The 24,824-nt window shown below is 32.7% G+C and overlaps 3 protein-coding genes across 4 annotated transcripts in view; 1 reads left to right on the top strand and 2 right to left on the bottom strand.

Annotated features, from left to right (window-relative positions):
- LOC140742805 (RNA helicase aquarius) overlaps positions 1–24,824 on the top strand; it is an 86,025-nt gene that overhangs the window by 3,894 nt on the left and 57,307 nt on the right. The window contains exons 4-6 of the mRNA XM_073073822.1: positions 715–931; positions 1,211–1,403; positions 1,904–2,057. Coding sequence (XP_072929923.1) covers positions 715–931; positions 1,211–1,403; positions 1,904–2,057 — 564 coding nt within the window. The remainder of the gene's footprint in view (positions 1–714; positions 932–1,210; positions 1,404–1,903; positions 2,058–24,824) is intronic.
- Positions 2,949–9,172, bottom strand: mthl5 (G-protein coupled receptor Mth-like 5). 2 transcript variants are annotated; one of them, XM_073073812.1, is made up of 8 exons: positions 8,707–9,172; positions 7,783–7,918; positions 7,233–7,413; positions 6,306–6,603; positions 5,863–5,941; positions 5,586–5,815; positions 5,018–5,153; positions 2,949–4,619 (listed from the first exon to the last, which is right to left on the bottom strand). In XM_073073812.1, exons 1-8 carry the CDS (start codon positions 8,894–8,896, stop codon positions 4,355–4,357), a joined length of 1,515 nt encoding a protein of 504 aa, XP_072929913.1. In that variant the 5' UTR covers positions 8,897–9,172; the 3' UTR covers positions 2,949–4,354. The 2 variants fall into 2 exon arrangements, with proteins under 2 accessions (XP_072929913.1, XP_072929915.1); XM_073073814.1 differs by having other exon boundaries at positions 5,586–5,788; positions 8,707–9,171.
- Positions 10,189–24,628, bottom strand: LOC140742804 (probable G-protein coupled receptor Mth-like 2). Its single transcript, XM_073073820.1, has 9 exons — positions 24,417–24,628; positions 15,139–15,365; positions 14,340–14,516; positions 12,631–12,746; positions 12,327–12,405; positions 11,686–11,849; positions 11,139–11,283; positions 10,727–10,819; positions 10,189–10,474 (listed from the first exon to the last, which is right to left on the bottom strand). Exons 1-9 carry the CDS (start codon positions 24,420–24,422, stop codon positions 10,267–10,269), a joined length of 1,215 nt encoding a protein of 404 aa, XP_072929921.1. The 5' UTR covers positions 24,423–24,628; the 3' UTR covers positions 10,189–10,266.

Below are 24,824 nucleotides of genomic sequence, written 5' to 3'. Positions count from 1 at the left end.
AGTCACCTTACTGTTTTATATATATACAAATATGTTTTTATAATCTCCGTTTAATTTCCTTTCATTTGATACCCTACTCGATAGGTTCGGTTAACTTTTTTTTTTAAATGTGTTACTATTTCGCGCCAAAAATCCGCCATTTTGATTTTTTTTTACTAACACCTATCTAAGGACACTCGGGTCATTGAGACAAATATAATGACACTTTAACTGTTGAAATTCATCCAGCCGTTTGTTAGATCGGATCAAATAAAGAAAGACAAACATACAAGATACGCGCGAAAAACATAACCCTTCCTTGGCAGTCGGGTAAAAAATGAACCCCTAATCTTGGTGTAAAATGAAAACTAGTGGCCCAATAGATATAGTATAGGATTTTGTAACTAAAGTTAGGTTTAAAGAATCTTTGTTTTGTTATTATTCATTAAAGTTGATTAAGTCAATGTAGCTTGCTTGCATGCATTGTGGAGAATAATGTTTTTTTAATGTATGTATGTATATTTCATTCTTTGGCATATCCTTCCACCCAAACGGCTATACAGATTTTATCATATTATTATGAGATGTTGTTGTAAATAAATTCTATTCTAAATTGTGGGAGTGACATAAGCTATATTTTTGAGAAATCTATTGTTTTTATAATAATTCTCCAGTTTTATCTAGTTAAATATCCAGTGAAATATTAATAAAAAGTATTGATTATTTTCATTGCAGGCATTCCTGAAGCAACCTGCGCATTTCCCGGCGTTCTTCGAACAAGTCTTACGCGCGAGTGTATCAGAGGAGCATACGTTCACTGGCCTCAAGATGCGAGAGCAGACCGCCTTGCTGGTGTTCCTGAACCACTGCTTCGGCAGCATGGAGGTGCAGCTTTGCAGGGATCAGGTGAAGCGGCTGGTGTCGCTCAGTATGTGGGTCAGCTTGCAGGAAGGTATGTTTGAATGGTTACTTTTTAATTTTTATATGATATGAACCAAATAGCATTCTAATACCTTTATACATTATCAAAGGTGGTAGAATACTTTGTGGTTCTTTTTACGAGGCATTCGCGCTGTTGTGTTTTAGTTTGATCGAGGAGAGAATATTATCAGAGGAGTTCCAACTTGAGTCCTCAAGGAAACACACTGTGGAAATATATGTGGCATATTTTAAGTAGAACATGATCTTATTTTAGAACTGTACAACAAATAATTGTATTTTGTTTCTCCAGGAAGAAGAAATCAAGAGTTCAAGAACGTGCCAAGATGGCGGAAATACTGGCGCGCGATTCAGAAGAAGGATAAACCTGACACAATACACAAGCTGAACTGGGAACGGCGGTACTTACAGAAGCTGATGATCAAGTTCATGCGCATCTTGGAGAGTATCCCGGAAATGGGGGATGTGGAACCTAATGCGATTAGGTAATGGTAATTCCTATACTTATATATTATACATAGTAGAACCATTGTAAACCGCCAAGTGTTGCAATGCGATGTCGGATTTACAATTTGACTACAATTTTACTATAGAGTCTTCGACCCCTTAGGGCTTCAACACTCCCATAGTAAGCGTAGGTTGTTATTGGATAAATTACATAAAACTGGTGAGATACAATCAATTCATCATAAATCTATGTACGGATGTGATGATCAATAGATGATTAAGGCTGATTGGTGGATGGATGTATGCGGTATGAGAGTTTTTGAATTAAATAAGGAGTAACAATGCATCTCTGGTCGATCTCACATAGGAATTGATCAGAAATGACTAAAAGCGTATTGATCGCTTACCATCAGACGAATACTACCTGCAATTTATTTTTTGAGGATCTAAAAATGTTGAACGGCAAAAGTTACAAAAAACAATTTTAAATTAAGATGAATGTGATTGTGTGATCTTATCTAGTTTTCTATCTTTTCAGGTACTGCGAAAGATTCCTAGAGTTGATGATCGATTTGGAAGCGCTGCTGCCGACGAGGCGGTTCTTCAACACTGTGATGGACGACTGCCACCTCGTGGTGCGGTGCCAGCTAGCACCACTCATACGGAGAGAGGAAGGCCAGCTGTTCGCGCAGGTAAGTCGTATTGATTGTTTGAAGTTATACTTCTTTTGGGGCGTATGGGACAAATTATGAGTGTACTTTATAGCGAAAACGACAGATAATGATCGATACGGTGAAGTTGGGCAGTAAATATTGCAAGTATTGTAGAAGAAATATTTTTTTATGATACCATGTGTAGTGTCGTGTCATTTTGTACCATATTTTTGTTTTGAAATAGTTTAACTTCTTGGGAATGTACACATTTGCACCCTTCTTATTAATTACGCCAAAGAAGTATAATTTCTTATGTATACATTATTACTACTTTTTCAATTTAAAATTAGCTCTGTGTCAAGAAGTATGAACAGGTAAAATAATTCAGTTATGTACGTTTGCGATGCATATAAATGTCAAAACATATTTGTAGGTTGTAAACTTTTAAAATAGAACTTTTTATGTAGATCATATATACAATCATATTTTTAAAAAAGTACTTAATTAAAATGTGACCAAGGGTAAAGTTTGAAAATAAACTATATAAATTAAACATATTTATTCCTTGAAGTATTAAACTTACTAGGCTGTAGAAAACCCAATTATTCCGTTCTAAGAGAAAATAAATAAGGTTTTGAGGGTATACGCTAAAAAACAAGAATATTGCATTCAATAAAGTATTTTATTGAAATAAATCTTTACAAAATGTAGACGTAAATGCGCAAATTATGTTACAATTGCTATTTTTACCTAGTTGTATAAATGTCACTGTAAATTCATTGTATATAATAATAAAGTGGGTGAGAAAGCTCATACATATTTAGTGCCGGAAAGAGACAGCAATACTATTATAGATAAGGTAAGGTAATGTCCGAACTGGGCTGAAACTCTTCGATTGAAATTGCATACTAAATACATCAATTTTAAAAACTTTATACTGTAATTTAAACCAGGTAATCCCAACCGCTTGAGATATATATTTTTAGCTTAAACTAAAATTTAGTATTCATGTTTATGTCATGACGTTATGTATTCAATATGGCGGACTAGATAAAAATGAATAAATTATATTTATTTATCTTGAATGCCGCGAATATCGGCACACCTAAGAAAATAATGTACATAGTATATGATATTGCCATTTAAAAGCCATATTAACCACAAATTTAAATCGTACAGTTTTAACTCAGCTCTCAAATTACCCCAAGTAACCTTATTTACTTCTACCATTTTTCTACTACTAACCTAATATTATTTCATTGACTTATTATAATAGTGGGACGGACAGCGCCTGGCTCAAATATTTGTGTTTTAATTTAAAAACTGCAGTCTTTTTGCTCATATTTTTAGCGAAAGTTAATAGTGCGTTTGGAATGCAAAAATGACAAAAAATCTGTATTTAAACCTAACCTAAACCTGCTTGAAATTCGATAATACTTATCATTGAAAATATGAGGACTTTGTTATTACTAGAACTACCAAACAAAGAAAAAGAAAAACGTAAAACAGTTGAAAAAGGAAAAGGTATTAAACTGTTTGTCTTTGCTTAGATACCTTTTAAACATGCTTTTTATAAATATTATTTGAAGATAATGTGCAAATGTTATAAACTATAGATACCATATGAAGTTAGTAGAGTTAGATCATTAATTTATAATACTTTTGGTCCAAATTCGTTCGTAATTCGTAATAAAAAATTAAGTAACATTTATGAGCACGCGTTCTTCAATCACAGTGATACGTGATCAATTTGTCATGATTTTTTTTCAAAACTATTTCATAATTAACAATTTTGATCTATAATTTAAGGCACACAATTTCTAACACTTAACCATCGTAAAATCACAGGTATTAAATTTTTCTACAGCAACCAATCAATGGTGATAGAACTAACTACTGTGTTTAACTAACATTTAATTTGCTATCAGATAGTGCTTGAGACTAAACGAATTTTGAGATTGTTGTTTAAGTTCATTAGACGAATGTTATTAATTTTGGAATAAAATGAACCAGTAAGTTCAGTATGTACATACATTCCACTTTACAACATCTGTTTTCAATTACTCTTTAAGCTTCATTCACATCTACCGACACTGAATGTGTGAGAAAAGGGCGATTGCACACAAAATATTGTTCCATACGATATAATTGACAGGCACGGCCCGTGTAGCCGTGTTACGATAAATATAAATACCTAACGTACGAAAACATTATTTTGCCTGTCACGGCCCGTGTCTGACACGTTCATTGCCTGTAGATAAGAGGACCTTAATCCTGGGTATAGAACATCCACATAACATCTTATTCGGTGGTACTCGCAGGGCAGTACTGAAGTACTAAGAATAGTAATTACCACCGTTCATATGTGTCATCTCGTCTCCCCATTCACCAGTGGGTACAGGCTCGGCGTAGCAACAGCTCTTTCTTAATAAAAACGTCACATGAGACTGCCGTGTCACACACACGTAGAATATGAGGATAGCTTGCAATAAGTTAACGATAATATGTGCGTATATCAGTCCATCGAAGTTTAGCCAAGAGAGCAGTAGAAATAGCCATGATATTGTCATTATGAGAAACATCTGAAGGAACAAGTCGAAACTGAAATAAAGAATAAATATAAAATTAATTAAAAGGACATTACCAAACGATGGTAACTTAAAAATTATAATAGAGTGTAATTTAAAATTACGTAAACGTAAAAACGTAAAATACGTAAACTAGACTTTTCGATACTAAAAAGAAAACTGAATTGTAATTGTAGTTCTAATTAAAATGTTATAAAACAAAGTGTGAATTTATTAAGTAATTTCAATTGCTAACTTAGGTAAAGCTATTTGTCAAAACATCAGTATTTTCATATATTGAGGTTGGATACTATTTTTTATTAACTGATTACGTTAGGCAGTTACTATCTTTTTAACTCTGTAATTGTAGTTATACATTGCATTATTCAAGATTCTAGATTTAATTTAATATATTTTATTACTCATACTTACCACCCTTTCAACTTGTAGTGAATTCTTCCATATATATTTATTCTTTTTATAACATTTAATGTTGTGATATAGAAGAATAGATTAAAGATGATAGTAAATGCAACTGGTGTGAAAAATATAGCTATTCCAAGCCATCCTGAAAAATAATAATGACAAATATAGTTTCTTTAATTTATGTAATGGGAATAGTGCAAATTTAATATTCTTAGATTATTATTAATCTTATAAAATGCGAGTAGCGAATGAGCATGCAGTCCACCTGATGATAAGTGGCTGGAATGTAGTCCATGGAGAAGATGTTCATCAATTCTAGATTGATTAGATTCTTATCTCAGGTTGGACACAGACACTTCATTACCCATGAGGTCTAAGTTGGAACCTTTGAACCACACCCTTATAAAGATACCCTCATACAAATAAAACAAAATACAGCAACAATTAATACTGCTGTTATTTGTAAATAAAATAAAATTTGTAAACAAAATGTAAATATGTATGGTGGCGCTGCCTTCGGGGACAAACCGGTAATAATTCTATCACCTTAATTATATAAATAGTGATTTCTTACCAATAGTTTCTTGTTCAGCATCATCAAGAAGTATTGATGAGGAAAACTGTGTCCTTGTCTTTCTGTAAGGATTAGTTCCAGCATCCAATAGAAAATGCGCGCAAATCGCCATAGCTGCCATTATTATCACGCTAGACCACACCACGCTAGAGTAATAACAGTATTTCCGTACGTCCGTCACCCTCAGAAAAACATTTCTCGACCTGCATAAATTAATATCATTATTATTCCTAAGAATATTTGTTACTTGATCAAAATCTATCCATCTGAAGCTTACTTAAATGTCTTCCAGATGTAGAACCCGAAACTGTTCAACCAGAAGAAAGCACCCAATAAGCTTATGTATAAAATTATATCTGAAAGGAAAAATAATTTTGTACAAATAAATAGTTGAATCATATAAATATATTTTGTTACTCGTATATCATAAAAATTGAAAAAGCATAGAGCCCACATAATATATTTTTATGTACAATTAGAAAATGGGCATGCAGTTAGTAATATTTATTATATTTGTAATATGCATGGATATTTATAATCAACTGCAAAGATTCTTAAATACCTTGGCCACAGATGTATTGCCACCTATGATATTTAAGTTTTAGCATCTCATATAAGTGTCTTTCTTTCTGGGCAGCCTTATTTAGCATATTCTACTTTATTTACCACATTGACATTACAACTATTTATTAATTTAACAAAGTTTACACAAATACATACCTGTAATCATAAAACTGATATGATTACTCAGCTCCGTAAATATTCTGACCAAATCCGCCGCCTGGCTGATAATTAAACAAACATTTATTGTCGTTATAATATTACCAGCTAGATCACGTAAAGTTGGCAACACAAAATAAATTATAGCCACAACCAAGAACAATATCATTGCGATCGCATGGAATATAGGATTGAGTATCTTCTTCATCAAGAAGCTGGCGTCTCTCCAATTTATTTTCACTTCAGGTATGCACACCAATGCATATTGTCCTGTTGCATTTGTGCTTGATATGAGAATCTGAAAATGTAAACAGGTGCAACATTATTAAGAGACAGAAAGATACTACATACCCATGTTGATAGGCATATATTCAAGGTGCAACCTACCAATATAAAATATTAAAAAAATTCCTTACATAACTAAAACTAATCACAGACCTTAGATCGGACTTCAATTATATCTGGAGTTGATTAAAAGTCTCGATAAGCGGCAATTGCCATTTACCATTTGAATCACTAACTGTTATTTATTAAGTCTACCGACGTTCAAAGGTGGTAGAACCCTCTGTGGTTCGACTCCAGCGGCACCACCGCCACACCTATTTCTACCTAATAACAGCAGTGTTAGGCGCTGCTGTGTTCCGGTTTGAAGGGTGTGGTAAGGGAGACAGACTTTTCCAAGGCGTTTAGGCTTAGTCCTCAGGGGTAGCGGTGCATCTGTGGCCGACCTCAGGTAGGAATATCTAGTCCTATCTGGAGTTGATTACAGATGTCCATGGGCGGCAGTAGCCACTTACCATCAGGTGGACTGCATGCTCGTCTGCTACTTCTATATTATAAAAAAAAAGTAGTTTATATATGTTACAATAAGAGAGTCTGCTAAAAATGGTATATTAATAACAGCTTTATTTAATATTAATTACTTACCTTGTCCATGCAATACTTGTCTTGTTTATGAATATATGACGATGGCTCTTTTACATCAGGAATAGTGATAGGTTCATGAATACTGAATGTGTTTGTTAATAATGGATCATCCTTTATATTGGTGGTACTATGTTCGTGGTGTATCAAATGCATCAGACGTCCGTCTATTAATAAGTTTAACCTAAAAATATATTATCATGTGTAAAAGAATTCAAATTAAATTATATTTACATATACAGGGTGTTACATGAATAATCACTTGAGTATTAGGCATAAGAAAGTTAGGCTTTTGAAATAGTAGAAAACATTGCTAATTAATAATTGCTTGAGCAGTGTGTTGCAATTTTTTTACTTCAAACATAAAATTAAAATGGTCCTAAAATACAAATAATAAAGCCAATATACAGAAGAATAGTTGATAGGTTTTTTTTTTATATTACATTGCTAGTGATCTTTATAATAGTGTCTCTAACCTCCATTCACAATGCTACATGCAAATCAGTTAACAGTAATCATAATGACTCATCAATTGATGACACGGTTGACTTACTCATCCTCTGACTTCCCCAAGTCGAATATAGGCCTCTGTTGTGTTGTCTCGCAGTCAGGTACACCATGCACATATCTGAAGTATTTGACCTGGACATCCTTGCCATCCTCAAGTTTGAATTGAGGTGCCCATACGCCTGGAATTGTTATGTTGTTTATTATTTCTGCCCTATAACAACAAACTTAAACACTACTGCATTTAAGTTTGAAAGGTGAGATAAGGGAGACATTGCTGTTTACGCTTTAGGGCTACAAATGTGTTTGTTGCCGATCCCAAGTAGGACACTTATTTTATTAATTCGGTGTTTGATTATAGATGTCCATAGGCACCAATAGCCACATATAGCCATAAGGTGTTGCATGCGTGTTTGCTAAGTCTATAACAGTATTTAAATACATGTGTGATGCAAATATTCTAAGGTTAACATGTGCTATATAGTAATGCCTTAACAATACATTTAATTAACAATAGACATGTGGGATTTCCGTTATATTGTAAACCAATGTGGCAGCAGTATTGATCGTTGGTAACAATTTTAAAAGGTGATGATAGCGCCTTTAATAATATATAGAACATAATTTATTAATTCATTTTAGCATAGTTAAAAATATGAATAGATTTGTAAGAGAAATTTTATTGCCAATTCAATATTGATACTTCTTTGATACCATGTTTTGAGTCTTAAATCGTTTAAGTATGATCCACCTGATAATAAGTTAAATATGTGAGTAATGGTTTCATATTATGCCAATAATATGATGCATGTTTCTTAAAACTCAGTTTATTTGCATCGACTTTATCAAATACAGAAATGCATCTAATTAACTACGGATAGATGTTACGCCACATTGATTCAGCAAACAATTGTAATTTGATACAGGCGCAATAGTTATTAATAGCCACAAAGTACTTTATAACACTAACTTTGATTATATTGATCCGCCAATCTGCATACAGAGTCGACCATGATTTCATTATCTTCGCAACATTTGTTTATTTTCACCGAATACTGCTTCTCTGATACTTCGTCGAGATTTACTTCGCCGACTTCACCAAACGTCTTATCCACTTGAAGAACAATTATTAATATCGATACAATGGCCGGGAAGTACATTGTTATCCTTTAAATCGACTTTCCATTCATCACACTACGCGACAGTAGAAACTTCTACATAAACTTTTTTAAATATGGAATTTCGTGTAAACATGTGGACACAAACTTTGTTTTAAATTAATTTTTGTTTAACGCAAAGTAATCAATTATATTTGGTCATGTTATAAATATTCTTTGGAATCACTTTGTTTTTAATGTTTCCCGTAAACAAACTCGTCTTTTCGTTCGATAGCGCTAGAATTCCAGCGTTTGACAGTTCGCGAAAGTGTTTTAAATATTTTGTTGTCTGTGTCTTATAAGCGACGTTGGCAAAGGCGATATCATTCATACAGCCATTTAAAATGACTGTCACAAAATTATATATTCAGAGTTTAGTGCAGTATAAATGTAACTATGTAAATAATACATAATTACTGCAATAGAAACAACAATATTATTTAAGAGCTAAACAGTAATATCATATATACCTATTGTCACCCGACTATTATTTAAGGAGGACTCTCCGTGTTAAACTTAAATATGAACATGAACTTTCTGATAACAAAGAATTAGATCAATATCATCAAAATATATTGTTTAATAGGAATCGAAATTAAAACAAAGTATTTTACTGAATATTTATTACACAACTTGCATGCATTCTCTATTTAAAAGGATCTATTGCAACCTAAAAGTATTCGTTTGATCGAAATTCTAGTATTTACATTAAGTAAATGCTAGTGACTTTTAGTTTAATGTAACAATACGATTGTATTAGTAACATATAGAATTAATACAGGTAACAATTTTCCAGATGTACATATATATATTTTTTAACAATATTATGGCACATTTTCTATAAATATATAATAAATCTATAATCTAATTACTAAAATATATTCTTGAATATTATTTTAGTCAATAATAAAATACGTGAGTCTCGGCTTAAGTTCTGATTATTTTGAAGTGATTTGAGTTATAAAATTAAATTACATAAATAGATTCTCATTCCTATACATTAGTGTTAAGTATAGAAATATTAAGTTAATCAGGAAGTTTTTACTTAATATAATAGAAGCATAACGTAAGCATAATGTATATTGTAGGATGTTTAAGTATAGACGAATGAAATAATTATAGAAAAAAAAAGAAATTTACATAACTTTGACTGAACGAAATATTGCACTACATATCTACGTCCCAAATAATAAAATCTTAAAAATCATAGAACCTAAAACTAATTTATTTACTGGAAGTGATCATAGATCTAAAATATTTAAATAATATAATTTCTTCCTACTCCTTCTAACTTCATAAAATGCATTAAATGATAAAAATAAAATGGCAGGCACAGCCTCTTATGAAATAAATTCTTTGTTCTTTAGAGCGTATTAATTTAACCTGACTTCCATAGTTTCATCTGCTAGTATCTGTTCATCGTCTTCATCATCATGCGGACTTAGCTTTTCGGCCAATGGTCGTGTGAAGATTAAGCAGCAGTTCTCATCGGCTAAGCCTTTCATTGCACGTTTCCTCAACAGCACCAGAATTAAAAATATCACGATCCCTTGAAGGCAGTTGAAGGTGTCCATTATTTTCCTGTGGAGGAACATTAAAATTACTTGTATTTTTTATATTCCAGTAGCTTTCATTTAAATGATTAATCTTTTTTTAATGAGACTTGTTGGTATGAGTTTTGTTGTTGAAGATTATTCGGCAAATCAAATGAAATAAACCATAGATAATGTAAATGCAATCCAAATTGGGAATATTTTTATACGAATAAGTTTAGGCTTTCCAGTTAAGGCTCTTAAAAATCGCAGCAATTGTCTTTCGGTTTTAAATACTTACCAGATAATGTGACGTTCTCCGTGTGCGAAGCTTGCAATCTCGAATATCCATGAGATACCCATGACCAGGAACAATTTTAAGGACTCGAGGAATCTGAAAATAGTTTCATGATGTGATAAATTACGAGACCTAATTAATTAAGAAAATCCGAATTCTAATAGAAACAATTGAATCTGAAACGCATAACGCAATTAACTGTCATTATACTGAAGGGTAATATGGAGAATATAATCATTAGCGAAAACAAACGAGACACATAGCAGATATTATTACATGATTGTGTTTGTTTATGTGTTTATGAAACTAGCAACTATCATCGCACCCTGATTATAGGATTCACTTTTCTGTTTGTTAATCCACCTATTAAATATAAAAGATTTTCATAACAATATCATTTCGAAAAAAATAATACCTGTGTTTAAGATTATTCAGCTTGTTCACTTCGTATTTCCTGGTGTGCCGCCATAGTTTTAAGGACGAAATTATAAATAATAGCACGTTCACTGTGATCAGCACCGCGATGGGTCCGTAGAAGAATATCCACGTCTCCGTGCGTCCTGAAAGCAAATGGGGAAGTATCTTCAAAATTTGCAAATAACATGCTGCCTAATATGAGATGACTTTTTTTTGTGGAACTAAATCGTAACCCCATTGCAAATAAATGTTTTTTATTAAATATAAATATGGGTGCTTATTATATCCAAAATGTTGCAATATTTTTTCTAAATCTTGATTTTTCCATGACCTTTATACATAATATCGTTGTTGATTAATTCCTGCTCTTTTACTGAGTATTGGTTTCTATCTTCGCAAGATGACAAACCGGATAAGGGTCATCCTCACCGCGTAGATCAAGTTTTTTTTAATTTTCTTTGCCATTGAGCAAAGTAGGTTCTAATAACAACATTGTTTTGTCGCTATTTAATAAATTATTAAAAAAAAATCACTAAAATGATTACCGTTGAACCAACAAGACTGCGCGCCGATGCCTGGTTTCCAATGGCTGCCTTCAATGAAGTTGGTACTGAGCGAGACGATCAGGAAGAAAAATGTAAATCCCCACGCATAACAGTTGTAGTATACATACTGCTTCTTTTGAGTTTTCTTTAAGTAGCTCGGATCTCTGCAAAATTAAATATTATCATTAGCATGATATGGAAAATATTTTATCGTATACTACATAACTAGTAAGGGGTTGGTATTATACTAGATGAGTAGGGGAAAAAATCGAAATCTCATATTTAGAGAAACGCTTAGGGAAACGTGGAAAATTATAAGTTGTGTCAGGGGAGATAAGCGTCATATTCATGATGACGGTGATGCCACATCTAGATGATGATTGCTCTAGAGGAAAATATATTGAATTAATTAAAAAATATGGATTACAATTATTATTCTGCAATATTTTGAAACGATAAAAAAGCATTAGTTAGCATTAGAAAATAGATAAAATAAAATATAAAAAACCATGTTGAATTTTAAGTGTTACTTTTGAAGAAAAGAGGATTCAGACAATAGTCAAACAGATATAAATAAGAAGTTTCAAATTTAATTAACTTAACAATTAATGTACAAATTAAAATATTATTTTAATACTCACTCAATTGTTCGATATACGTTTATGCTTATCACGTTCATCCAGAAAAATGTTGCCATCATCCAAAAGTATACTAAGAATCCTAGAACAAGAAACACAATTAAAAAATAACACTATATATAACAATATATATTGGTTTTGAAAAAAAAAACAAATAATCTGAATCCGACAAATAAAGCTGTGGTCGAATATCGAATTATTGAAAAAAAAGTTATAGATAAAGTTTAAAAAATACAGTTACTTTTAAATAATGTCTACAAAATTATTTATTTGTATATCAGAAATGATATTATAAAATTATATTTACCTACGACCGTACAAATTTCTCGTGAGAAACCGGGGCTTAGCTGCAGCAGACCAAGAGATAGGAATCCGAGAGCCATACTTAAGCACATACACATGTAGCATAGACCTTGTAGATCTCTAAAAAAATATACAAGTATTCTAGTACAGGATCCCTAGTATAGTTTTCATCATTTATTAATAACAAGCTGATTTTTCGTGAGTAGCTTCGTTTCGACAAGACGCCCAACATTTTTCCTTACAGCAATGTTGGTAAATGGTAGCTTGATGGGGCAGCAAGGATAAAATATGTTGACCGGACGAATTCTAAAAATTTATTACTAACCAAATTTTTCTTTGTTAATTATCAAGATAATTATTTAAATAACGTGAAAAAATATTTGTCCTACAAAATATAAGGTTTTTATTAAGGCGTCCCCCCTCTCCAACATGTATCATAAACAAGGTCATGAAAAATAATTACTAACCAGCTGATGTTTTTTTTATTGGCTGTCTACCATTTACATAGTCTACCATGCACATTGTCCTACAAATTACATGGTATGTCATCTCGGACCTACACTTAAAAGTTGTAGTACTAATACTTAATGTAAAAATAATTAGTATCAAGCTGAGTGTTCCAGAATAGCTTCGTTTCAATGAGACGCCCAACAAATTCTCGTACGAAAGTTCTCGATTGTGGTTTATAACTAAAATAATAGGGATGAAATATGTTGATTTGACGAATCAAAAAAAAATATTACTAACCGATTTTTTTTTTATTAATTATCGAGACAATTATCTAAATAACGTGAAAAAATATTTGTCCTACAAAATATAAGGTTTTTTTTAAGGCGTCCCCCGTCTCCAACATGTATCATAAACAAGGTCATGAAAAATAATTACTAACCAGCTGATTTTTTTTTTATTAGCTGTCTAACATTTACACAGCTTACTACCCACATTGTCCTACAAATTGCGAAGTACGTTATTCCAGTCCGCCAGTTTTATAGTTTATTTATATTATATTATAGTTAAATTACAAATCTTGTAGGATTAATAAAAGTTACCCTTTTTTTTGTAGGACATTGTTTTATTTAGATAAAAATTATATTATCCTATCACGTGATACCTTTGACCTACAGTTACTAATAAAAAAAATAATCCTGCGGAATTAACATCTTTTCAGCGTAGGTCCGAGATGACATACCATGCAATTTGTAGGACAATGTGCATGGTAGACTATGTAAATGGTAGACAGCCAATAAAAAAAAAATCAGCTGGTTAGTAATTATTTTTCATGACCTTGTTTATGATACATGTTGGAGAGGGGGGACGCCTTAATAAAAACCTTATATTTTGTAGGACAAATATTTTTTCACGTTATTTAAATAATTATCTTGATAATTAACAAAGAAAAATTTGGTTAGTAATAAATTTTTAGAATTCGTCCGGTCAACATATTTTATCCTTGCTGCCCCATCAAGCTACCATTTACCAACATTGCTGTAAGGAAAAATGTTGGGCGTCTTGTCGAAACGAAGCTACTCACGAAAAATCAGCTTGTTAGTAATAAATGATGAAAACTATACTAGGGATCCTGTACCATTCATTGTTAGTGTAGAGATATTTTTGCAAGATGAGCTAAGCTAAGTTTGTAGTTACCACTCTTTGCCAGCGAGGAATTTACCGACATAAGCGGATGATTGATTTGATTGTTGGTGTAATGCTCACCTCATTTGTGGAAGATACAAGTAAATAGCGAATGTGGCGACAAGAAACACCACAGAAACGAGGGTGAGCACACCGCTCGTCTCCACATCGTTCGTTCCACTGAAACACACCAACGCCACGTCTATCAAGGTCATATCCTGCATGGACAGGTTCCGGTACATTCTTCCAAGGCAGTATCTGAAAAAGAAGTTCCATCTGTTATAAACTAAATTTCGGCATAAGTAATTTAGATGTTTTTGTTGGCCCGGTGTTTGTAATGAGCAAGATTTCATTAAATTTTATCAGCTAAATTTCACCCACTTCCCAGTATCCGATTGAGCTGAATTTGGCATGTATCTTAAAAAAGAACATGTTGAACTCAAAACCTTACATTGAAAAAAATTTTACTTTTTCATTACATTACATTAAATTTTAAGTTTGTAAGTATTTTAGTTTGAGTTACATTGAAAAAGTGAAAACTTTTTCAATGTAACTGAAACGGTTTTGAGTTCAACATGCTTTTAACTCAGTATTTGTGTTAAGCAAACTTCGATTTTGGGTCTATTGCTAGAGCAAATTACAATTATTAACCAATGTAGCGCTTTTAGTCCGCTCTTTTTTGTGGTAGACCTTGAAGTCTATTATTCGGTAGATGATTGGCAAGGAGAGATTTTTCGCCAGGCCTGGTGATCATCCCAGGCAGTGTCTGTGCTGTCATAATTTAAGTTCTGAGCAAGATGTTTAGAAAATTATGATAATGTGATTCAGAATAACAGTGGCGGTATTTCTTAAGGAGTTACGGGAAATCGCTTTAACTTACTGGCTAGGGTCATCAGCGAAGACGAACAACGGAGAATCGACGGTAGAAAGCTTGTAACCGTCGAGTATCACATCTCTGAGCAGCATCTTGCCGTACGGGCAGCTCATGTTGACCTTCTTGTCGCCACAGATGCCTCTCGGCCTCAACACCTCGTTGTTTGGACAGCATGGCGCCGGTGCCGTAGAGACCGTTAGCCCGCAACTGATCAGCAGCAGGAAGATTGTTCCCTGTAATAAATAAGAAGACAGTTTGTATACAACGTAAATACGGAAAATATTTGAAATTAATAGTTTTCATTCGGTATAGACGGAAAAATGTTTCCAAATGGAAGCGTAACACATCTCAGATTGTTTTTCTTGATTGAATAGCTGCTTTCAACGCTTTACTTTTACATGTTAATAATTGAATTGTTCTGAATACTAAGTTGGAAATAATCGTGTCTCGTGTACGTTCCCTTGAAATGAAGACATTAGGGTAGTGCCTTCGAAGACGAGATTCTATTTATCATTTTTAAGTAACTAGGTTGCAGTAGCTAAAGTCAAGTGTCAATATTCTGTGGACTGCACTCCGTACTTTCATACAAAACTTTTGGCCAAATTGCTAACCTCCTTTTTTAGAAGCTTGTAAAATATATGTTATTGCCGATGTTATCTCACCGACAGAGCGACTATATATTGATAATGTAAGTAGTTTAAAAGTTATTTTTTATTTTAAGTCATGAATGAATTGACCGCTGTTATCATAATGTACTTCACACGTTCATGAATGAAGTTCACACGTGATTTGCATGTTAATAACAATTATAAAATCATCATGATTTTCAAAAAGTTGTTAATATAAAATTCTCGTGTCACAATGTTAGTTACCGTACTCCTCCGAAACGGCTTTACCGATTTTCACCAAATTTTATATGCATATTCAGTAGGTCTGAGAATCGGCTACTATCTATTTATCATACCCCTAAGTGATAAGGGTTGTTCACCCTTAACATTTTTTATTTATATGGCAACACAACATTTGTCAGCTAGTAAAAATAATAAAGTGCAAATATTTTTTAAAAAAAATAAATACGTATCAGGCTTTATGCATATTTATGTGAATATCTTAGACTACCGTAATATACAGAATTCACATCAAATTCGTCAGAATAATCTAATGTTTCGGATTCCGTACTTTTGGACACCATGTCGGCACTCTTTAATTCAATAGATTTGAAAATTAGAAATAATTGTTCATAAGCTGTATAATGCAATATAATACAAAGCCCACTTGCAATATTTTATTATAAATAATATTTTACATTACGTCTGCTTTGATTTCAATATTTTCAAATAATTTAAGTTGCGACAACAGAAGTTCCTCTTGGATTTAACTGTAAATACCTATGTTGTAACAAGAAAAAATAAATTTTAGATGCCTTCTAAACATGTTATCAATTTTTAAGTGTTGTTCGTTCACAGCTTAGTGACCATCATGGTACTGTCATGTAAACATTCTCTTATCGGTCGGTAGCAGGGGTCAATGTGATGTCTACTAAATTTAGTTTCGATGCATTTATTATGCATGTGTTACTGGGCATGCTGATTATGAACTTTATTTTACATGTCGTGTCTTACAAGCACTGAAACTTAATTATCTGATGACTATTAGCAATTTAAAACCATATCTCTTAAAATGTATTAAAATTAGTTGTAATTGGGACTTACGTAATTTTATAGGTACAAAGTAACAACTAAGTTTATTAAGTTTAAAAATAAAGTGTCTGGTGATAGGCAATGTAAATACCGTGATTTAAAACCAAAAACACACACACATGCGCTACACACACACACACATGCAACACACACACGAACATACGCACCGATATACACAAACACGTACATAGATTTCAAAACACATACGTACCGAGCATTACCATACGCTATTATAAATCTATTGTAAATTTCTCATTTTAAGTGACAAATGTAATATGTCTTATGAGAAATAAAGATTCTTTAAACCTAAAAATCTAAAACAAATAAGTTTTAAAACAATATTTTACGCTTTCAGTATTGGGGTTAAACAACCGGCCGCGCACGTTGCTTGTTTTCTCGTATCTCGATATATGCACGCACTCACGCGTGCGTAAAAAACAGAAAGACACAGAAAAAATCACATGGTGGCAGTATAAGCAAAGAATAATAAGGTTTTATTCTGTGGTATAAGCTTATAACGCTTTTTCCTTACGTGACTATTTCTACCATCCAACTCCTACCGCATGCCGCGGTGAGACTTCGATCTGATAGTCTAAATCTTTAGAATTAGATAGTAGGTACTAAATGTTTATTATAATAATGTTGCATGCGTCATTAAAATTATAACTTTATTATGACATATCGCTAATTAGTTTAACGACATATGCATCCATAACATTTGCCCAGTGCGAAAGTTTATCAGAAATAATCAAAGCTCTGTTACTCTTGTTTTACATAGTACCTACCCACATACAATCAAAATAGTTATTTATCATGAAAATGTTTACTCTTTTTTATAAAAATGTGCAAGTCGTGTATAAATAAAACTAATTAATTTATATTCTAAGGAATCTGAGGTTGTGGCTGCAATACAAAAGTAGGTATCTCGTCGTCATCAAACCAGTACTGTCCTCCTGAAGGGCAACGGATTTTCTCTCGGAGTGAGAGGGATTTAGGCGCTGGCCTAGTGCGTTTTGATAGACTTCACACACCTGTAAGAATATTTTAAGAAATCTCAGTCGTGTATGGTCCCTCGCAATTTTTTTCGGTATAGCAAATCATAATTGCCGTAAGCTGATATTTCGAAGTGCCATCACTTCGAAATACCAGTGCCAAGTGCGTGCACTTTTGATTTTCAAAGTAATGTGCGTTGCGGTTTCCGGCGCACAAATCTTTCAATTTTCTGCCAATCTTTAAAATAGAATAGAATATTTAATACTAATTCCAAATAAAATGGACTTTAAATATCGATAACTTAACGATGAATCAATAATATAATCGATTCAGGTTTGTAGCTGAAATGTATTATTGGTTACGATTAGGTTACCTGACCCACGGGAGAGGTGTCATCTGTCCAATTGATTATACACTTCGATTCGCCAATTAGGTTATCGTTTAGTTCGCGCATCATATATCACGGAATTAGGTCAGCGCAATAAGCACATAATGATATGTAAGAAGGGTAATTTGCTTTGTCTCTAAGGTCACGCGTTAGGATCGAATCTCGCGGTCACCGCTTAATGGATTTTAAATGCGTATGGAGTTATGGACGAATGGTGCTACGTAATCAATGCGTACGGGTAGTTTACGTTTATCTTGAGTTCTTCTTTGTCTTTTTTTTTTAAATATAGGAGTAGCAGACGAGCATGCAGTCCACCTGATGGTAAGTGGCTACTGCCGCCCATGGACATCTGTAATCAACCCCCGATAGGGTTAAATATTCCTACCTGAAGTCATCCACAGATGCGCCGCTACCCCTGAGGACTAAGCTGGAACGCTTCGGAAAAGTCTGTCTCCCTTACCACACCCTTCAAAACGGAACACAGCAACGCCTAACACAGCTGTTATTACGCAGAAATAGGAAAATCGGATCGAAAAAAGAATCGTTGCACTCTTGGCAGAGCTGTCGTGGTTATATTGTGCAACTCTTTTTAGGTTCCGCTTCGGGGTAAGAGCCGCTTCTTTACTACGGCATAACGAGTATACGGGGTCGAGTGGTTCCGAACACCCTCTTACCTTAGGCGATAATAAATAATAGTTTGAAACTAAAAAAACACGGTCTTATTGCTAATCGAACTAAAAAGTAGAAAATATTTTTTAATTCAATTCAGAGTAAAAAGTTTGGGGTGCTTCTTGGTATTTTAAATGCCATTATGAACTGCAGTAAAATGCACCGCAGTAATTGCAACTTTTTTTGCCAATTCGGATTGGTAGGTAAAGTAGGTAGGTAGGTAAGGTAGAGAGTTGTATATTTCTAACCGGCTAAATGAACTTTGCAAGTTTAACAACGGTTGTTCAATCGTAACAACTGAACCAAGGGTTTAACTGTCCAAGGTCCCATGGTAAAAAAAATCTATATTTTAGCGTGAAATAGTAAAAAAAATAGTAAATACGTTTTCAAGCTTACCATGTTTATATGTATAGAGTAGACACTACAGAATGATATTTGTAAATAAATTACTATAGTCACTATTTCACAGGTTTCTAGTTACTTCAGCGTTAGTTAAGGACAAATCTAAACCTTGTGTTGGCAAATAAAATATAAAGTATGGTTATATAGCAAAAACTGCTGCCGTATTTATATAATGAAGAGTTACCCCACCATGACCAACCCACCGAATGTTGTCTACCTAAATTCCTATGAAATTTCAAGGAAGCCAAACCATAATTATGTTTTCCCAATATGATGGGAATTCCGCGATGATTAATTATTTATATATGACTGTTGTTGTTAATGTATGATAATTAGCGATTGTTTATTTTTGGACTCTAATTAGTAGTTGGTTTTGAAGACGTCATTAAATGAGTTTTATTTTCATGCTTTCTTTCCTAAATCTTCTTTTTATATTTACTTAAGGCTAATGGAGTTGTTGACGGGCTTATCGTTAATTTAAAATATTGAAATTGGAATACTATACAGATATCTGAAAATTAAAAAAAATATACAAATATCGCCTGTTTGGGCCTTTTCTTGTCACGCGAGCTTACGTCCGCATACGTGAATTTAGTCACTGCATTCTCACCGCGATCCGCGCTTTGCATATCTATGAAATGGTAGAATGCAAGTGCGCGCGTGCGGGTGGGAAATGCGTGCGTAAACATGCATGACAAGAAAAAAGTATCTTTTTCTCTTTTACTACGTCTCCAAGTTATAAGATTACGTACAAAGCATTTCATAAGTAGTTACGTTGTTATATGAAAATTTAGCTTAGAAAACAGTCATATGAGCGATTGTAGTTCAAACATCAAATAAAAATCAGTTTCGCGACATTCACGAAATCTATCGTGTCGCACAGTCATCCAAGAACACATTGTCCTACAATGCCATATTTTCTTAGGCGTTGTCTTCCTTTTTTGGTTTCAGATATCTAATAAAGAACTATCTGTATCACGTACGTAAACATTTTCAACCTTTGCACTTTGTCGTGTAAGTCACACGCTCACTTATTGTATTTGTATAAATGTATGAAAGATGTAGATAATGTCTTTTATTTGCGTACGAGTTAGCTATGGTTTTACATTGTTAGAGGTGCTAAGATATTTTCATTCAAAGTAAATAAGTACTATATCTAACGCTAATCAAAGATGATACTGATATACTCGTGTAGCAATATAACTTATTCGACATAGATTCTCTTAAGTTGGATTTTGAAAATCTACAATCCTTCAAAAGGTCGAAGCTTTTATTTGTACTAAAATGAAAATAATATTTTTATTCAATGACTAAAAAATCTGTTCCATTTGCGCTATAAGCTATTAAAATCGTTAATCATCATCATCATGCCAGTTCGATATGATAATTATATTGATTTGTCATCCGATGTCACTATGCAAAATTTCAGCTCAATCGGATGCCGGGAAGTGGTTCAAATTAAACTTGCAAGATTTGATCCGAACTAACAAACATACAAACATACATGCAAGTTAAATAAAAGCTTGTAAAAATAAAGACAAAGGCCAAGTCGTATCACTTTGATTTCCCCGCCAGCTTGTAACAGATAAGAAAACACAGACGTACAAATTGTTGTTTTACATTTCCTATAAATGATTAGTACAGAGATCAGAGGTCGCAGTCGTTGCTCTGCTGTGATTTCCTCAGAATAATAGGAAATTTTCTTATTTTATTAATTACTTTATCTTTTAAACTTTTTCGATTAATTACGTAATTTTCAATTCAAATAATTATTATCGGAGTCGCTTTATCGATCCGTCACCGCCCCTTTGACGTAGCCATGTATTGTTTTATAAATATTATGTATCAGGTTTCGAAATAAATATCGCCTGTAAATGTTTATATAATTAGACACTACAGGTATTTATATTAGTTCAGTGTCTATGATCTAGATTATCGTGCTTATAAAAGTAAATATATTATAGATTGGTAAAAAAAGTTGAATCATTTACTTGGGAGGTTAAAAATCCTATTCCTGAGCCAGTGCAGTATGTCCGTATGTCATAGGAACCGTAGCAAATAGGCACTTGAAATTTTATGGTCTGTATATGTGTACAGGCGCTTAAAGTACGCTAAAAATAAAAAAATAATTAAAGAAGGTGTAAAAAACTATTTTTAAAATATATAACTATAGTTATGTATTCCATGTAGTACTTTCTATGGACAAATTGACAAATTTTATAAGCAAAACATTGGATAGATCGGTTATTAATAACGTGCATTAGCCGCTATTTCCGACTGACCGGTTTAAGACCGTAAAACGATATGCTTACGATATCTTACCCGTTCACTGGTTATCTTGTCAGAGAGTTAAAATAATGTATAATTTATTTAATGTTGTTCCGATGTCACAATCTTTCATATTCTTTAAATGCAGCCAGTATGATAATCGGGTTTGGGTATCTAATTTGAGGTCCCTTGGCTAGACATGTTAACGGTAAATTCAGTTAGATTTTTACTAATAGAGTAGGTATATTTAATTATTTGGTAGGTACTGCAAATACGAAATATTGGTTTCAATGTTATTGTTAAGGTAATTAAAATTATAAATTTAAAAGTTGGTTATGTTTGAATCAAATCCTTATCAGCTCACAAAGCAAATATTATGTAAACATTTCGAAAAATATGTATTTTCCATTATACGCTTGGGTATTCTTAGCCTTAGTGCAAGTTGGAATTACCCTTGGATTATCTTTGTTATTATATTTTAAGAGCTTGCACTATGATTAAAAAAATGATTATTTAAATTTACGGTTGCATGGACCTAACCTCTTTTTATAATAGAGCAAAAACCATTTTAAACAGCGAAAAACAAAAAAAAAGGTTGAAAATAACATGTTTCTTGACTTTGAATAACCACAACATTTTTTACTTTTGTTTTTATAGTTAGGATATCCGCAACAATTCTTTGAAATGATTGATTTACCTGTTTCAATTTGCTATGTATCAATTTTTTAAGATACAGTCGTTTAAACTTTAAACGACTATCTATTACTAGTGAAGAGATGGCGTAATTTATGTTCCTAAGATTATTTAGTGTGCGAAAGTCTAAAATTGCGTGTTTTAATCTGTAGTAAGATTAAAGAAAGCCCTTATAACGTATTATTTAAATAAGAAATATTTATCCTTTTTTATTAAATACTCCTTGTTTGTGTAGATACACGTCGACATAAGGCATTCAGGAATTAAATCCACAGCTCCTAGCAGACCAAAAAGTTCATCGAAAAGTAAAGAAGTTTGTTAACAAAAAACTATTTAATCATACTCTCAAATTAGGTTTGTTCGGAAGTGCAAACACTTGTTTTGAAGTGCATCAAAGACGTCCAAATTTAACCCGGTATAATATACTTAATCTCGTGGTGCAATTATATTTAGCTTTAGCCCTTTCGCTGTTGACATTTCTCTCGGAAACGCAAAATGAATATAAATAAACAAAGCAGTGACGATTCTGAGAAGTAAAGCAGCAAGTACCAGTGTAGTCTAATATTATACAAGCGAAAGCTTTGTTTAATCTATGTTCACGGCACAACTATCATTCTTATGAATTGGTAAGAACCTAACCTATCCTATCCTATCCAATATACTTAGAGTTCTTAACATTTTCCTTGTAATGGACCGTTTCAAAACTTTTTTATTTTAGACCACCAACCCGTAAATTATTATGTTGCTGAACTAAAAAGCAAAGAAAATTGACCAATAACCACAAAAATAGAAGTCTATGAAAGAAGTCGATAGAAAAGCGTGGTGCAAATATGCACGTGTCCTTAGAAAATGCGTACTTCATTTTTAATTATTTACATACGTTTTATTTCACACATGGCGTAACCACAGATATCCTACACGGGATGTACCTACCATTTCCTACTTCTATAATATAGTTGTCGTAAAATTTGACACATTAAATTTTGCTATTATTTTAAGGACCTGCGATCGAAAATGCAAATTGGATTGAACTGTATGTAATGTAAGATTATTCTATATATTTGTAACAAAATATAATTGCTTAAACTAATTTGAATGACGTTCGTCATGTAATGTTAAATAAACCTTGCATTGACCCAAAAGTAATTATCAATGATTTAGAATAAACAAAAGGTGAGTGACCAATTTATATTGGTCAAAGTTGCTCTCTGTTGTAATTTTTACAAAGTTATCAGCATCAATTATTGAACAACAATAACACATGTCAGATTGAAATAACAATTACGGTTCAATCACACTGTTTTTATCTGAAAATGATCGCGCAGAACGTAATTGAGTTATTCGGTTACATTATTTTATGTTTAACGACCATCGCTGGTAAAGTCTTCGTTCACTTTGCGCGCGGTTTTTAGGTTTTTTAAGGGGGATCTCGAAATGTTTATAAGTTGAAAAATATGTGTGATTATGGTCTCTAGATGCCTCTACTTTAAAATGTAAATCCAACCTAAATTCATTCAGTATTTATCAAGTTCAAATTATATACACAATTTAATATTGGTTGGTAAATGTGAAATTTCAAAAAGTTTTAGTGGTGATTAACAACTAGTATTTGATTTGTTTTACAGCAAGTATTTCAGCTTAATACGTTATATTTCTTTCTCTAAATAAACATGCTTCATTCTACAATTCTTTTGGTAGAAAGTGGTAGAATTAAATTTAATGATTCGACAGCATAAGTAGGCACTACCGCCAATTAAAAATTGTTAACCTCATAAATATAGTATAACGCATTATTTAAATGTATGGAAAATTTCTAATCAACTTTGTAGACAATAATTGCTATAAGATATTCATTAGTAAGATTAAATGGAGCAGACGTATAACAGCAACAATTAAACTATGCATATGATAATTCTATTTTATAACCTCATGCCAATTGCACTAAAATATTTTAAATTTATACAACTCATACTTCTATTCTACTTGAATGTTGAAATTCGCAAAATTTAATCGTTAAAATAAGTAATTGTTGCAAATTTTATTTCGAAAAAAGAAAAAGATCTACCCTCATAACGTTTTTAAAAATCATCGTTTTTAAATTTTCGTTTTTATTTTACTAAAGGACTTTTAAACACTCTCTAATTACTTCTATGTTTGCGTATATAACTCACCTTCATAATTAGTTCTTTCAACACTACAAGTTACACTGGCCACGCGCCCCGTTGTATTGACCTACGACCGTCGCCTGTGCTGGGGGCTGACACTTCACTGACATGTAATCGTAATCACGCATCGACTTTCCAAGTTTCGACTGGGAACTCCGATTGGATCGATTGGAGATGCGCGTGCGCTGCCGCTGTCACCGACGAAGTAAACACGTTTTTTATAAGCGTTCGTAGCACGGCACGGGAGCTGGTTCCCTTCGTGTGCCGGTCTCACTGCAAGCTATCAACTAATTTATGGGTTATGAAGCTATAATATCGATTTGGTTTTTAATGTAACTATTTTGAAATTGTGCTTTGAACTTCATTTCTCAAATTATATTAAAATATGAGTTTTTTTCTATATTGTTTTTAAGT

This window comes from Epargyreus clarus, unplaced genomic scaffold, assembly GCF_041222505.1.
Source record: "Epargyreus clarus isolate Ecla_fem2 unplaced genomic scaffold, WU_Ecla_fem_2.2 ptg000006l, whole genome shotgun sequence".
Lineage (NCBI taxonomy): Eukaryota > Metazoa > Arthropoda > Insecta > Lepidoptera > Hesperiidae > Epargyreus > Epargyreus clarus.
Note: the sequence above shows the minus strand (reverse complement) of the source record. Positions and strands in the feature narration are given on the sequence as shown.

What these genes read in the sequence shown, in the direction of transcription:
- mthl5 (XM_073073812.1), bottom strand. Translation starts at nt 8,896, where the DNA reads ATGTACTTCCCGGCCATTGTATCGATATTAATAATTGTTCTTCAAGTG. An exon ending in ACAAGTATTGCATGGACAAG is followed by an intron (nt 6,604 to 7,232) that starts GTAAGTAATTAA and finishes TTACATTTTCAG; the next exon opens with ATTCTCATATCAAGCACAAA. An exon ending in TACATCTGGAAGACATTTAA is followed by an intron (nt 5,816 to 5,862) that starts GTAAGCTTCAGA and finishes AAATATTCTTAG; the next exon opens with GAATAATAATGATATTAATT.
- LOC140742804 (XM_073073820.1), bottom strand. An exon ending in TTGTATCTTCCACAAATGAG is followed by an intron (nt 12,747 to 14,339) that starts GTGAGCATTACA and finishes ATATTTTTTTAG; the next exon opens with AGATCTACAAGGTCTATGCT. An exon ending in AACGTATATCGAACAATTGA is followed by an intron (nt 11,850 to 12,326) that starts GTGAGTATTAAA and finishes TTAATTTTGCAG; the next exon opens with AGATCCGAGCTACTTAAAGA.